Source organism: Chinchilla lanigera, unplaced genomic scaffold (genome assembly GCF_000276665.1).
Source record: "Chinchilla lanigera isolate Chin_1 unplaced genomic scaffold, ChiLan1.0 scaffold00033, whole genome shotgun sequence".
In the NCBI taxonomy this organism is placed as follows: Eukaryota; Metazoa; Chordata; class Mammalia; order Rodentia; family Chinchillidae; genus Chinchilla; species Chinchilla lanigera.
The window spans coordinates 18,693,803-18,710,068 of NW_004955434.1; the positions used below are offsets into that span (position 1 = coordinate 18,693,803).

General features: G+C 35.6%; 1 protein-coding gene across 1 annotated transcript in view; it reads left to right on the top strand.

The window, feature by feature from the left end:
* The window catches only part of Ccdc171 (coiled-coil domain containing 171), a gene marked incomplete at its 5' end in the record, with an annotated part of 359,501 nt that overhangs the window by 292,527 nt on the left and 50,708 nt on the right, over positions 1-16,266 (top strand). The window contains 1 exon segment of the mRNA XM_013516391.1: positions 8,116-8,268. Coding sequence (XP_013371845.1) covers positions 8,116-8,268 — 153 coding nt within the window.

Genomic DNA, 16,266 nt, shown 5'->3' on the forward strand with positions numbered 1-16,266 from the left:
CAGAAAAGTAACAAAGACATTTTCCATTTCTATTTTACCCTTGCTTCTAATGTCTTTCTCTTATTTCTCTATTTTTCCTTTTAACCCTTTAAATTTTCTTCCCTGAGAGTAAAATTGCTCCGTTAAGTAGATTTTTACTGTATATAATTTTCTGCTTTGTTTTAGATTTTATTATGTAACTATAAAGTTTATACCTGTGGTTAAAGTTGGCAAATTAATAGTTATCACAGTTTGTCATTTTCTGGCCTATGCTTGATGATATTATAATGGGTCATACTGCTTGAGCCAAGGTGACATAGTTGTGACCAGTTGTTCTTCCTTCTGTGCCAATACTGAGATTGTCTCAGGGTCATAAACAGTACCATAGTCCAGTACCAAAGAACTGGGTGCTAGGCCAGACACCAATGTTTACTCTTTAACAAGTCTAAGAGGCAGGATCTCAGGACAGACTCACAAGCCAAAAGCCAGCTACACACATAGAAGACATCAATGAAGAGTAATTATTTCCCGAAGAGGTCTCAGTACTAGTAACAGAGCTACCTACCATAAGCAATTTACAAACATCATCATAAAATACAAATAAAACAGAAAATGAGAAAACAGAAAATGAGAAAACAGAAAGCAAGATGCAACTCCAGACCTCCAGCTCACCCAAGGCAAATCCAGGGGGCACTGAGGTGGAAGAAATCAAAAGCCACTCTGCTGGACTTCCTAAAATGATAGCAGGAGAAGTAGCAAAACAGATGAATGAGGCTCTAAAAAAACAAATCAGAAATAATTGCATAGTTTATTAAAGAGATGATGACCATAATGAGGGGCATAGTTAGTGAATCTAGAGTAGATACAGATAAAAAAAAAAATAGAGGTATGGCTTCAGTGGATGCCTTGATTTTAGGCTGGTGAGACCTTGAGCAGAGAACCAGTTAATACCTGTTGGACTTCTGACCCATTCAAACCAGGAAAGAATACATTTGTGTTGTTTTAAGCAATTGAGTTTGTAGTGACTTGTTATGCGCAATACAGATTTTAGTATCCTGAGGTGGGGTGCTGCTTTTGTGCTTAATGTAGTAAAGATTTTGAGTACTGAAGCTTTTGCTCCGGATGTGAAGGGAAGAAGTGGAACACAGGGACTTCCTGGCCTGTACCTTAGTGGATGGTCTTCTGGATGTGGAGGCTTCCTGGGCCGCTGCCTTGATTTTCTGGCTCTAGGTAGTCGCTTCTTGCTCTCTCTAGGAACAGACGTAGCTGCTGCAGCCCTGCACAGTCCCAGCAGCAGTGGCCGCCAGCACAGTTGCTTCCAGAGCACTCTCCGCTCAGTTACCTGGTGCTGCAGAGCTGCGCTTTCTGAACTTCTTAAATTGTGCGCTCCTGGTTTTGAACCAGCATCCACAATGTATGCTTATTTGTTCCTTAACTTAGATAGCAGTATTATTTATCTTAGCTAAAAGGCCAACGAGCAATAGAGAAGTAGTATTGTTAAATAAACTCCATAGCATAAGACAGAAAAATGTAAAAGATATGATTGGAAATTTTTAATAGAAAGATGGAAAATGTTTAAGCTTGGCCTCAAGCCCACCCGCAGTTTGTCCCTCTGTTGTAGCAATGCCCCCTTGTTTTGGTTAGGGTTTCACTGAAGTCTTAGTTCTTGTTGTCTATTCCTTATTGATTCCTCAGAGCTCTTCACTGATGGTATTCTCAGTAGCTTGTACACACACACATACACACACGTGTCCACAGTTGCACATGGCAGAATATTCAATGTGCCAGCAAGAGGGTGAAGTGCAGTGAGCCGTCTGGATACGTGTTTTCTTACACATATTTGTACCAGACGGGAATGTCATGGTGAAACAAGTATTATGTCTGGGCAGGGCCGGAACACAAACATCAAACTGGAGTTCAACTCCAGATTTTCAGTGAGTTTGATGGGTCACAGTTGCTGTTTGGGAACAGCTAGTAACAAGGCCTTCAAGTCTCATTCCTTATATCTATAAAATTGTATAAAAATTGGAATGAGATTAAATCTATTCAGTGAGCAACCTTATCAGAGTGACTTTTTGATGATGAATAAAATAACTAATTGTCCTTTAATTCCAGGTGCCATCAAGTAAATTTGATAGTAAAAATTAGAATCATGTTATTGTTGTGAGACTGTATCCCTTAGAAATGACATCATACATGTAGCACTGACTGCTTCACCGTCAATGAGAAGTTTTGTTGCAGCGTGTTGCTATTCTAAATATTTTTTATAAAAGGACTTTATTATATTAAATATGTATTGGAGATATCTATAGTAAGCTATTTTATATTATGTGTAATACATGTCCCTTGGAAATATTGAATTATTTTATGAGTTAAAAGGTAATTTTCCTAATTTGATATTATTATCACAGCTAACATTTACCTGATAAGTTCTTACTAGGTACCATGTACTTTAAGGTCTTTTCATGTATTAGTACTCACTTAATTTCCACAAAAATCTTTAAAAGGTAGGAATTATCCTCATTTTATAGGACTCTATTGTATTTTGCATGTTTTAGTATATCTGACATATTTGAATTACCCAGTCTTTAATACATGGAAATGACATATGCTTATAGTTTATGAGTTAAAGTGAAATGTCAGTTTTTTCCTCCCATTATTTACTCAACAATGTAGAAAAAGATCTAATGTTTTTACAACTGGACGTTACGATATTTCACGGAGTTTCCTCCTAACATCATCTCCCCGGTGATGCCATCTCCTGACGTGCTGGTGAAGTCTAGACTACCTCACAGTATGTGGGTGGCGAATTATGTAAACAATATCGTAGTTATTAAGTGATGCCCACCTATTTGTATATTAGAAATTTTTGTATTCTAAAGCACATGTACTTTTCCTTAAAATTGAGAGGTGCAGAATTTTGTATGTTTGGGTTCTCTCAACTTGTTACTACTAATTATAAATACTACAAGATTAGCTATAAGACAAGGGTTGTTCTTATCCAGAAATTCTCCTTTGTTCTATTTCTCATATGAATAAGTAGGCCAGAATGAGAAGCAGATCTCACTGCATGACATAGAATTGTGGGGGCCAAAAATAGCACAGGAAGTTCTCAAATTGCGGACCTGCTATACACAATCTCATGCCATTCTGTCATTGTTTCCTAGCATAAAACAATGTATTTTAATGTAGGCGCATGGTAAATTATAAGGGTTGGATATAAGAATATTGGTACAGACTCAGATGTTTATTCTGTATCCCCGTTCCCTCATTTGATTGGCACTGTTATTTCCATTTCTTCTGTCAGTTTAGGTCATGTCTTCTGTGTAGCTTGGATCACTTTTTCATGCTGGAAGTGAAGATTCTTTACTTTTTAGAGGCTATGTGGCGTCTTTGAATGATGTGCTGTTTCATGCTGCTCTTCCAGTTCTGCAAAGGTTTTCATATGAGAAGAGAGCACAGCAGCGTGTGCTCTGCATGTGAGTTCCGTGGCACTTGCTTTCTAGACAGGTCATGGTGTTTTGCTGCTCTGAAAAACAGTGTTGCACAAAGTGGCTTTGGACTCGCAAATGAAATACTGCTCTAAAGGACTGAAATGTTTGATTCTAATCGTGAGCAAAATAGTGGTATATTCTTTTTAGCATTGTAAGGAAATAATATGTGGTTTCTCTTAACTGTACTGAATATCATAATTTAGTTAGAAAAAGAACATGGGAAGAGCCAGAATAACTATGCTTTTGTCCATCTACCATATAACACTTCGGACATTACTTCTCAAAGAGTAATTTGTTTCTTGAAAAAGAGATTCGAAAGAACATATTATTTATTCCTTTTAGAATATCATGTATGTGAGAATTCAGGAAATGGGTTCCTACAAATTTAGGAAATAGCATAACTTTTAAAATATTGAACAGTTTTACCCTAAGATATTAAAGGCAAATTCTCTTGTGACTTACAGTGAAATAATAATTCAGGAGTCTAATACTGACAGAAAAACACTTCCTTGTTTCATTGAAGAAGTACTTTTGCGTATTTTTTGCAACGTGTGCAATGTATATATCTTAGGTCCATAAGCAATGAGTGTATATGAATCACCTAACACAGGTTATCTCATTCTGATATTACTAGGGTGTTAAAAATAGGAAAGTAGTAATGCTACATTCAGTACTGTGTCACTTTTAGAGAGCTTTCTTGTATTAGATACAACATAGTTGCAGAGTTAAGGGAAAGGCTTGTGCACTAGATATACAGTGGTACCTTGGTTCACCAAATTGTTTACAAACAAAAGCATTTGTGAACCGAGGTATTAATGAACTTGGGTTTTAATCCTGACCACCATGTGACTGTTTATGTGACTCTGGACAAGCCTGTATTTTTTTTAAATTTTATTTTTATTTTATGGAAAAAAGGTTAAAAAATTCATAACAAAATAATAGAACAACAATAGTTAATATTACATGTTGTTATCTTTTAAGTAGCTACTCAGGGTACAAGATATGGGCATAAAAATTTCTCCAATCGATATTAGCACAGACTTTCCTTTTTACTGATCTGAGACACGAATAGTATAACCAACTTGCATTTTATCCCCTTTTCCCTCCTGTTCTTTCCTCTTTCACTCATCTTAGTGCTTTTTTGCTTTTGAGCAATTTCTTCCCATTTCACAATATCTGATGTACATTTTATACCTTATTTACTCTTTAACTTATTTACTCTTTTCTCACACCAGGGGGCCAATATGATGTTAGGGTGAGATGGAATCTCAGTGTTGTTTTAATTTGCATTTCTTGGATGACCAAAGATGTTGAACATTTTTTCATATATTTATTTGCCATTTGTATTTCTTCATCTGAGAAGTGTGTATTCATCTCAGGTGCCCATTTTTGGAGTGGATCTTTGAATTTGGGAGAGGGTCTGATTCTTTTCAGTTCTTTATATGTTCTAGGTAGAAGTCCTTTGAGTGAGGGACAATTGGCTAAATTTTTTTCCCACTCCGTGGGTTGTCTTTTCACTGTGTTGGTGATTTCTTTTGCTATGCAAAAGCTTTTTAATAAGATGAGATCCCAGTTGTTGGTTTTTTGAAGTATTTCCCATGCAATCAAGTTTTCATGAACTCTCTACCTATACTTCTGTCTTCAGGATTTCTGTCTACTTTCTCTTTCCAATAGATTGTTTCTGTTTTAATATTTAGATCTTTAATCTATTTTGACTTCAGTACAGCGCATGGTGATAGACATGGGTCTAGTTTTAGTCTTTGGCATGTGGAGAGCTAGTTTTCCCAGCACCATTTATTAAAGAGGAATCCTCCTTCCGGTGAACATGTTTGGCCCCTTTCTCAAAGATAAAGTGGCTGAGTGTGTTTGTAGTGGTGTCTGCATCTTCTAATCTGTTCCAGTGGTCCTTGGGTCTGTTTTTTTATTGTTGTTTTTGCCAGTACCATGCTGATTTTATCACAGTAGCTTTGTAGTATAATTTCAAGTCAGGGATTGTGATGCCTCCTCCATTTCCTTTGTTGCCCAGGATTGTCTTTACTATTCCAGGTCTCTTCTGTTTCCAAATGAATTTTAAGAACGTTTTCTCTAGTTCTGTGAGGTATGCTAATGGCACTTTGATCAAGATTGCATTAAATCTATGTAACAGCTTTGGGAGTATTGCCATTTTTACTATGTTGGTTCTTCCTGTTCATAAGCAAGGGATATCTTTCCATTTTCTGATATTCTGTTTGATCTCCTTTCTCAGTACTGTAACTTTCAATATATAGAACTTTTACTTCCTTTGTCAGATTGATTCCTAAGTATTTCTTTTTTTGGATGCTATTGTGAAAGGTGTGATTTCCCTAAATTCTCTCTCAGTGAGTTTGTTGTTTGCGTACAGGAATGCTATTGATTTTTGAGTGTTGACTTTGTATCCAGCTGTGCTACTGAATTTAGTTATTAAATCTAGAAACCTTTTAGCCAGACAAGAGAGACAAATAAAAAGAATACGGATAAGAAAGGAAGAAGTTAAATTATCATTATTTGCAGATGACATGGTACTCTATATAGAAGAAACCCAAACCTCCACCAAAAGCCTATATGATTTATTTGGAAAACCAGGGTAAAAATAATATCTACTCTGTGTGATGACCATGAAGATGAGTGAAATAAAGCGCACTTACATGGTCCCCAGGCTGCAGCAAACAGCTAGTGAATGTTAGCTTTGCGACAAGTTTGGAAGTAGGCAAGAAAATGATTCTTTCCTGCTTTGTGTGTAGAGCAAGGAGATGGTGCAGAGAGATTCTGTGACATTCCCCAGCTACATAGAGCTAAATATGTGGAACACTCAAGAACAGAAGAAGAAAATTAAACATAGGACTTGGGATTGCTGATACAGTACCTCGGTGGAGAAGATAAATGAATTTATAAGAATGGAGAGAAATTGGACATAGGATGAAATAGATACGATTTGATAGTTCCTAACTTCTACATACTTTTGAGACCTATGGAAATACTTTGTGTTAGTATTAGCTATAAAGTTACCTTGAAATGAGTTAAAGTAATGTAGATTTGGACACAGGGGATGTGCCCAAAGGTGAGGTTGTACCGTGCTTGTTTAGTTTTGGGTAACAGAATTCATAAGGTTTTTTTTTTTATCTTTTGCAATTTGTTATTTATTAATTCACTCTTCAAAACAGTCATTCAGCTTTCCATTCAAACCAGTACTCACTGTGGGCCAATATCATCCCTTATAACATGGAAACGTTTAGGCACAATATCTGACCTTAAGGAGTTTGTTGGTCTAGTAAAGAGGATAAGTGTGTAAATGAATAAATTTCTGCCAAAGGAGTAAATGTGATAGTAAAGTCAGGCATGAGAGATCCATAGAAAACTAGGATAGAAGTTAGCACTATGCTTATCTTTTTAGAAAGAGGATTCTTGATAGAAATGGTGTTTGATTTTTTTTTTTTTAAGAGCAAATGGGAATTTCCTAGGTAAAAAGCTCTGAATTTTCTCTTATTTATGAGTGATGAGTTTACTTATATTTCTCAGACATTTGTTCACTGCTTCTTACTGTCTGTTACCAAGTTATTTTTTCTCATGCATTTAGAATCGCTGTAATAGCTGGTTTCTCAAAGCTCTCCCAGCTTAGCCTTCAGGTTGATTGCAGTCTGAAACTCTCAACCATGGTACAAAGACCATCCATTGTATGGAGTTGTGACTGGACAGGGACATTTCTTTATTGGAAAGAATATAAAATTATTTCTGAAAGTATCTTTGAAATGTTTGAATTTACCTTGATACATTGGAGGTATTTTTATTTTTTTAAGTACCAGGAATTGAACTCAGGACCTTGCTCTTGCCAGGCAGGCGCTTGTGCCACTGAGCTATATACCCGGCCCCTATTGGAGGTATTTTGGAAGACTTTTTAAAAAAAGTACAATAGTATCCCATGGGCTTAAAATTCACTGCAGGTTGCTTTAGAAGAGGAAATTTATAAAATCTGGTTAAGTTTGATACAGAGGTTCACCAGTCCCTCATATATTCTGCTGTTTCCACTTTGAAATAGTAAGTTACCAGCATTTTTAAATGTTATTTATTTTATCATATGTAGTATAATATAAGGCCATTTCTGTGTTAAATGAATAAACACAAGTATGGTTTTCTCTCAAAAGAGGAATCAAATTATTTACTAGAAAGAGACACAGGTTTATCTCTTTTATTTCAAAGTACTTGTTTTTTAGAAGAACTGGAAATTTTACTAATTCAGCTCTTTTTGAAATATCTTTTTTGTAAGCCAAGTGTTGTGTCTCTCTTAAGATTGAAATTTAGGTCAAATTACAACTTGAATGTAACTTTACTACAGAAAATAAGTGTGCCATCTTTTAAAACTGCGTTCTAAATTTTAAGCACAATAGATCAAAGTACATCTTATTTAAATAAACTCTGGAATGAAGTCTCAATTATTTTTTTTTTACCAAACTTTCTTAAAATAGTCACTGTTTTCAGTATAAAATGTGTAGTTTAGCTTTTTTAATTTCAAGAGAGATGAAAAGTTGTTTATTTTAAAATTTTAATGATTTAGCTTTTAAATTATGGAAATTCTCCTTTGGGGACAGCTTTATTTGAATTGTATGTGACATTATTTTTATTTCTTAAGGCTATGATTAAAAGTTTCATGGATGTCTACCAGCTTGCAAGTGCTAGAATTGCTACATTAGAGAAGGAAATAACATCTCATCGAAGTCACATTGCAACCTTGAAGTCAGAGCTGCACACAGCTTGTTTACGTGAAAATGAAAGTTTACAATCAGTAAGTCCTTGTGTAACAGTGTTTTTTTGTCTTTGGATCTTGGATCACATTTGCATTTATGTTTCTGTTGCTCATAAGATCACTTGCCAATATGTATAATTTGGGGTAGATGATCAATCAAGCAACAAAATTAGTGTGGAGAAAATCTTGAAGGAAGAAAAGCAATTAATTTTTTCATTGTATCATGTATAAAGATGTGCATATTGTTATCAGCACCGAAACACTGCATCAAGATTCCTTTGTGTTTGGCAGCGCGGCTGACAGTTGGATTTGGCATCATGCATAGTTAAAGCTTGCAACTGTCTGAAGATTCAGTGTGTCCCATTAAGACAGAATATTATTAATTATGCGTATAACCAAAATGGTAATTAGAACATGTGATTATTCTCAGTAGAAAACTAGACTTATCCATAATACATGCCTAGCTAAAGATGCATGTTGTGATTCATCTATATGATTAAAATTCAGTTTCAGCACTCACGTTATATCTTAAAATTTTAGCCCATGATGAAATCTAGACTCATTTAAGACTAAAAATAATTTTTCACATTTGAATTGTGTTTGGGGAGTTTTAAAAAATTAAAATATTTGTGATATAAAGGAATGAAATAAACATTTAAACTTTTTTCTCAAAAGGCAGATATGTCAACAGTGAGAATCAGAGGGTTACCAATAATTAGAATGTTTCTTTTCCATTTTTGGTTTGCAGTGGATTGGGGTAACTTATAATGAAAATCAGTATCATTTTGCTATTCAGCTGTTAACCCATTTTAGATGATAATATCCGAAAAGAGAGGCTTGGCCTAGCTAATTTCAAATAGATGCATAGCTCTGGTTTGGAGCTTCACTGCCTTAAGATCTTAGCTCAGATGTCAGCGTCCCAGTGAAACCTTTGTGACCATAATATTTAAAATTATAGCAACTACAACCCCAAACTGCCTCACAAATGCTTTGTCTCACTATGTCTTTTGCCCACATCGCCTATCTACCTTTCATCTCCCTTTGTTATTTACTCCAGAGCAGATGTCATCAACTGATACATGATCTACTTTATTTGTTGACTGTCTCTTTGCTCCCTGCTCTCGAAAGAGTACCAGTTAAATCCATAAGGACAGTTCTGAGTGTTTCCTTCACTGGTGCAAAGGTGCTCTAGTGCCAAGAGCAGTATGGTCCACAGTTGGTGCTCAACAAATATCTACGGAATTAAAAAATAGTAATTAGTCCAATAAATTAAAAAATAAGTTGTATGGGACCTGAGATATGAGTTCAATTTCTAAAACAATTTCTTAATAAGAAATCTTAGCATTTGAACCTCCATCAAGAAAAATTAAATTGAAGAGGAAACTTCAAAAAACGTATTTGGATTTATTCTACCTTCTGAAAAATGTTTACATTTCTTCCTGATAATTCTCTCATCCCACTGGTTAATTTTATATTATGTTGCTTTGATTGTGTCTGCTTTATTGGGTTATACTGTTGTTCTTTTATTAATATAAAATAATTACTTGTATTTTAAGGAAGGTAAAGCTTGATAAAGGGAAATTGTTTCTCCATCTGTTCAAAAATCTTATGAGTTATTGTTACTGTCTTAATGAACGTGTGCTTGGTATACTCACTAACAGAACAAAACTCCACTTTTCAAACTTCTTTCTGTTCTGAGTACATCTGTAGAATATGCTTATCCTCTCATTTGTAAGAGGTGGTTCTCTCTGGCAGCGACTCTCAAGAGAGTGCATGTATAATGTGAAAAATTCCCCCTGGTGATTCTAACATATCCTCCTAGGAGAATACTGCCCAGCTCTATGTTCATACAGAATATGTGCTCTCCTATCTTTTTCCTTTATTTGAGAAGCACTGTTTCTAAAACAGTAATAAATTTGTATGATAAATTTTTATTTTCAAGGCATATTTATATGCATTTCTAACTCAAACCTTGCAAACCTCTCTGAGGGAGGTAGAAAGCAGGCTTTTGTTTTCTATTTCATGGACGAGAGGCAGTATTGTTTGGTGGATGCAAATACAGCCTTGTACTATTAGGAATGTTGTCAAATGTAAATAACATACAGTCTGACTAACAGAATTATTAAAAATACAATATTATTTTTTCTCACATAGCAAGAAGACTAAAAGTACAGTAGGTGATTACTGTCAGTGGTTTAGTGGCTCAACTTTTTATGCAATTTCTCTGCTACTCCTTCACTGTTACAAGACAGCACAAGATTTTCATATACATTCAAGTCAGAAGGATGGGATGACCCTGCAGAATCTGATGTGTAAATACCTTCCATGCGTTCATAGCCAAGCCTTGAAGGTTTTCTCCCATTCAAAATATTTCTAATATATTTAACTACTTATATATTTTTAAAGAAGAGAAAGCCTTCCAAAGAAGCTCTAAATAAATTTCTATTTATGTCCAAGAAACCAGAAGGCAGTCATGTGTTCATCCATCTTTACAGTGACTCAAAGGAGAAGTGAGTTAGGACTGAATGGATATTGGCTTCACTAATTAATAGTGCATGCTATAAAAGTCGGATTCTAATTTCAGTTTTGTCAGTTGCTAACCATGTGGCCTAGATCTCGGGGTTTTCATTTCTAAAACAGAGAGAATGCTACTACTATCTAAAAGAGATGTTGAAATGTCTAGTTAGAAGTGTTAAAATACTTTGGACATAGCACTTACTGAATAAAAGAAAAAAGAAAAAAGAGCTATCATTTTAGTCCCTCTTTTCTTGATAGAAAGTAATTTAGTTGTGTAATCTCAGGAAATGATTATATTTTCTTACTACTTTAATCTTTATTCTTGGGCTTTGGCAAATAACTCTCAACATTTAAGGACTTTTGTTAGATTTTATTAGAACTTTTATCAACTTACAAACCCAAAATTTTCAGCTACAAACTTCATCATTTTGTTCTGCTTCCTCCAGTAGTATTAATCGTGCATCTCCTCCTGTACATCCCCATCATATAGATCAGTGATTCAGCTCTCTGTCCTTTCTGTGGCCTTTCTCTCCTTCCATTGATCCAGTATTTTCCTAAAACTGTATACAGATTTAATGCAATCCCAATCAAAATACTAGTAACATTGCTCACAAGACTAAAGTAAACAATCCTAAAATTCATGCGGAACCAAAAGAGACCCAGTATAAGCAAAGCAGTCTTGGACAAGAAGAGCAAAACAGGAGCGATCCTAATACCAGATTACAAGTTACATTACAGAGGACTTCCAGGAAGATGGCAGAGCAGTAAGCAGCAACAGATCAGGCTCTCCAAGATTTGGAATCCAGGTGCTAGAAAATAAAACCTTGGGGGAGAAGGGAGCTGGATCCATGAGACCCAAGAAGAATTTGGGAAAATTGGAGCCTACAGAGAAGCTGAAGAGACAGATCTCAATGCAGAAAAAGGAAGGGGCAACCTGAACTTTCTCCTTGGCTCCTGGCCTGTGGTGTAAGAAAGGAAAATCAAATCTAAAGAGGCACAGTGAAAGCAGAAGACTGCAGTAGCCTTCAGAGAGAAGCACACCAGTGGAACAGAGTGAGTCCAGTCCGAGTGACTGCTGTATCTCCTGGAAAAAGTACCTGGTGAGATGCCATTTTAGGGAGGGGCCAACTGAACCTGGGACTCAGAGCAGCCACTGGTTGGCTTCAGCTCAAGGCTCCCAGTGTTAAAGTCCCATAGTAACTGGATGAGGGACAGCCATAGGAGATGCCCATGGTCAGGGAGCTATGATAAGTGACACAGGCCCCACCTCCATGACCAGACGTCAGGCTCAACCTGAATTTCTGTGGATTTGAAAGTCCCAGAACCAGCACCCTACCTTAATCTGACTTGGGGCTTGCTGGGATTATGCTGCACAGATCTGGGCTCTGCTGCCTGCCTTGGGTGCCAGTGAGAGCAAAGTCAGGCTTTGAATTAGACATCTGCTACAGAACTGTGGACTCCAAAAGATAACGACAGGCTTGAAATCATGCAGGAATTTCTTCTGTCTTGCTTTTTGGTTTTTCTGTCCTTGTTCTTTGATTTTTTTTTGTGAGGTAAACATTGTTTTAGGTTTTATATTTTGTTTTGTTCTTGTTATGTTTTCTCATTCCTCTCCCTCCCCCCATCTTCTTTACCAGTTTCCCAAGCCTTGGGTAATTGTCCTTTGTTCTTCAACCTTGTTTCTAATTTATTTCTCTTCTTTCATTTCTCTATTTTTTCCTCTACTCCCTTTTAAAATTTCTCCCCTTATGTTTAAATGCTCTATTGAGTGCATATTTACTGTATATCATTCTCATATGTCTTAGATTTTGTAATATAACCATAAATTATATACCAATGGTTAAAGGCAGCAAATTATTAGTTATCAGTTTGTCATGTTCGAGTCTGTGTTTGATATTATTGTTATTACTGATTGTACTACTTTAGCCAAGGTGACAGAGATGTGTAATGTATTGATTTTCCTTATGTGCTAATACCTAGATTGTCTGGGGTCATAAACAATACTACAGTGTGGTACCAAAGAACTGGATGCTAAGCCAAACAGGATGCCATCTTTCTTCCCTAATAAACAGAAGAGGCAGGATCCTGGGACAGACTCAAAGGCCAAAAGTCAGCTATACTTAGAAGACATCTCAGAAAAGTAGTCACTTCCTTAAGAAGTCTTGAAAGTAGTAATAAAGCTACCATAAACAATTTATAAAGCTCAATGTAGAAAACAAATGATAACAAAAACAAACAAAAAACAGAAAGTGAGAAAACATGGAAGCATGATGAAACCCAACACTCCCAGCTTTCCCAAGGCAAATCCAGGGAGCATTGAAGTAGAAGAAATCAAAAGCCACCCAGCTAAACTTTCTGAAATGGTAGCTATGGAAGTAACAAAGCAGATTAATAGTCTGTTGACAAAAACAAAACAAAAATAATTACGCAGATAAAGAGATGATGACCATAATGAAGGAAATGGTTAATCATTGTAGAGTAGAGAGAGAGGAAAAACAAGGGAACTTAATATACAGCAGAGTCAGCCAATGTAAAGATAGAGCATCAGATCTAGAAGACTGGGTTATGGGTAAAACCCACTTAAGACTGGGTTTCATCAAATGAAAGACTTTTTAAAAATAGCAAGGGACCATGAAAAATCAATCCTACAGCTGCTCAGTGACACAGAGAAGAATAATATATGATTAATTGAAATCAATAAAATATCAGAAATAGCTCAAAGGGTGTTTTAAAAAACCTGTTCACAGAAGTAATACCAGAAAACTTTTCAAGCATGGAAAGATAATTTGACATACAAATAAGTGAGACATATCGAATTCCAAATAGCCATGATGTGAAAAAACTATAACAAAGTATATAATAGTCAAGATTCCAGAAATTCAGCACAAAAACAGTGTATTAAAAGCTATTAGAGAAAAGAAACAAATCACCTATAAAGGGACACCTATCAGAATGACAACAGACTTTTCAACACAAACTCTTAAGTAAAAGAGAGCTTGGAGTAAAGTATTTCAAGCCCTAAAAGAAAATAGCCTCCAACCCAGATTGATGTACCCCACAAAACTATCTTTCAAAACTGAGGAAGAAATAAGATACTTACATGATAAAGAACACCGGAAGAAATTCATAAGCACCAAACCAGCACTCCAGAAAGTTCTGAAGGATATTTTAGAAAAGGACAACATAGACAACCATTCCAAGAGTTCCAATAGAATGAATCTATCAGGCAAGGCAAGCAATTAAATGAAAGGGAACCACCAACAAAAAAAAGATATAATTGGAAGGATAAGTCAATACCTACCATTTATAACCATCAATGTGAATGGTCTCAGTTCACCAGTCAAAAGAAACATTGCCTGAATAGATCAGGGCAGAAGATCTAACAATATGATAGATACAAGAAACACATTTAACTCAAAAAGGTTAAAGATATCATATTATAGTCATATATGCATACCCATTTTTATAGCAGCCCAATTCATAATAGCTTAATCTTGGAAGGGGCCTACATGTCCATCAATAGATGAATGAATACAGAAAAGTTACTTACACACAGTGGAGGAGTACTATGCCACAAAGGATAGACATGAGCCATTTGTAGGAAAATGGATGCAACTTCAATCCGTAATACTAAGCAAAATAAATCAGACGTGCAAGTTTAAAAGTCATGTGGTTTCTCTTATGTGAGAAATCCAAAGCATGAGTAAGTCAAAGAGCCAAATAAAAATAGGCAATTGAAAATAGATCTTTGAGAAATGGGAAGGGAACTAAGAAATAGAGGAAGGGGAGAGGTGAAGCAGATGAAAAAGAAATAAGATGTGTCCTGTACTCGTACCAACTACTCAGCGTAAATGTGCTTATGATGTACTTCAAACACACACTAATAAAATAAATGAAATATCTGTACTTACTACTTCTGTGTGTTTATCATCCATTTACTCATGAGTCTTGCTTCTGTGTGACTTTCTGAGTCATTAATTTTGCAGAAACTATTTTCTCAAAGGTTCCCAATAATTTTATGCTTGCTCTGTTCATTAGGTTCTTCTCATCTCTTTCAACTTTCTGCAACGTGTAATTACTTCTTCCTTTAAATGCTCATCTTTTTTTTCATTTGTTATCCACTGTTACGGTTTGTGTCTAGATGTCCCCACAAAGCCTCATGTAGCCATAGGTGGGGCTTTTCAGAGGTGGCTGGATCTAGAATATGCAATTCTGAGATTAAGTGTATAGTTCTGAGATTAAGTGTGCTATGCTGGGATTAAGGGTGTGTGATTATTAAATTACTCTACTGATTGGTTTGGCGTAGTTCTGGGTGTGGATAATGGGAAGGCCCACCCTGGGTATGGGTGGCACCACCCACAAGTGGGTAGCCTGGAAGAGATAAAAGGGAGAGTCTTGTACAAGTTTCTTAAAATTTAGTAGTAGAAATAATCATTTTTTATCTAATTAATACATAACCACTAACCAAGATAATTACTGGAAAGAAAGAGCTTGGTTTTATAAAAGACTTTTAAAAAAGGGGCTGCCCTGGACTAGAGTATGAGTAAAGCCTTTTCAAGGTCAGTAATGCTTATCTATCTGAATATTAAGAGTTACTCAGCAATGCAAGAAAATAGTGGTCCAGATCAGGAGCAAGGGAGTAGCAACATCTACAAGACTCTTTCATGGGATGAAGAAAATGAGGAGGACAAATGTGGCTGGAAGAAAGAAAGCAAAGATGAATGGGTCTGAGATAAAAATGATCTGGAGAGAAGGACAAAGGTCAGACTTTGTTGCCTTAGTCTTGTAATCAAGGGGGACGTCACTGAAAAAATTTATTTCCCATACAAATACTCTAAGCCTCAATTTTGATATTTGTAATATGTAGACGAAAATGCCTACATTGTAGGGTTGTTGAATGGATGAAAGAAAGACATTGGGTCTCCCATATTAGTGTATGCTCAGTAAATGTTCTCTTGCTTACATATAGAAAGATTTTTCTGATAGTTACATATATTTCCTATATATACAGCTTTAATAAATGTATGTTTAACAATGAAAAACTTTTTTTACAAAGTACAGTTTAGGCAAAAGAACTTAATCATTGTATTGATGTTTTTAGCATATAAAAAATACAATGTTACTGTTCATTGCTGTCGTTTCCACTTACCTAATTCAAGGGCAGCCAATATATACTTTTTATTATCTCATTACTACCTTATCCATTCATTTCACTGCATAAGAATAAACAGTAAATATTCTCTATTAGTCAACAACAATATGTCACATTGTTGTAATGCTTGTAAAGAGACTATACTATTGTAAAGAGACTATAATATTTCTCTAGCATCACAGAAATGAATAATTGTCTTCAAAATTTTTATCCCTCTTTGGTGATATTTTTATTTTTTATTGAGCAACATGCAGTAATAATGCTCGAGTTCATCTAACATTTCTTAGCAATTGGACACTTTAACTTTTCTGGTATGTTGGCTTCTGACCCATTAACTGAGAGCTCTTCTAGAGCTTTTATCTGGAGTT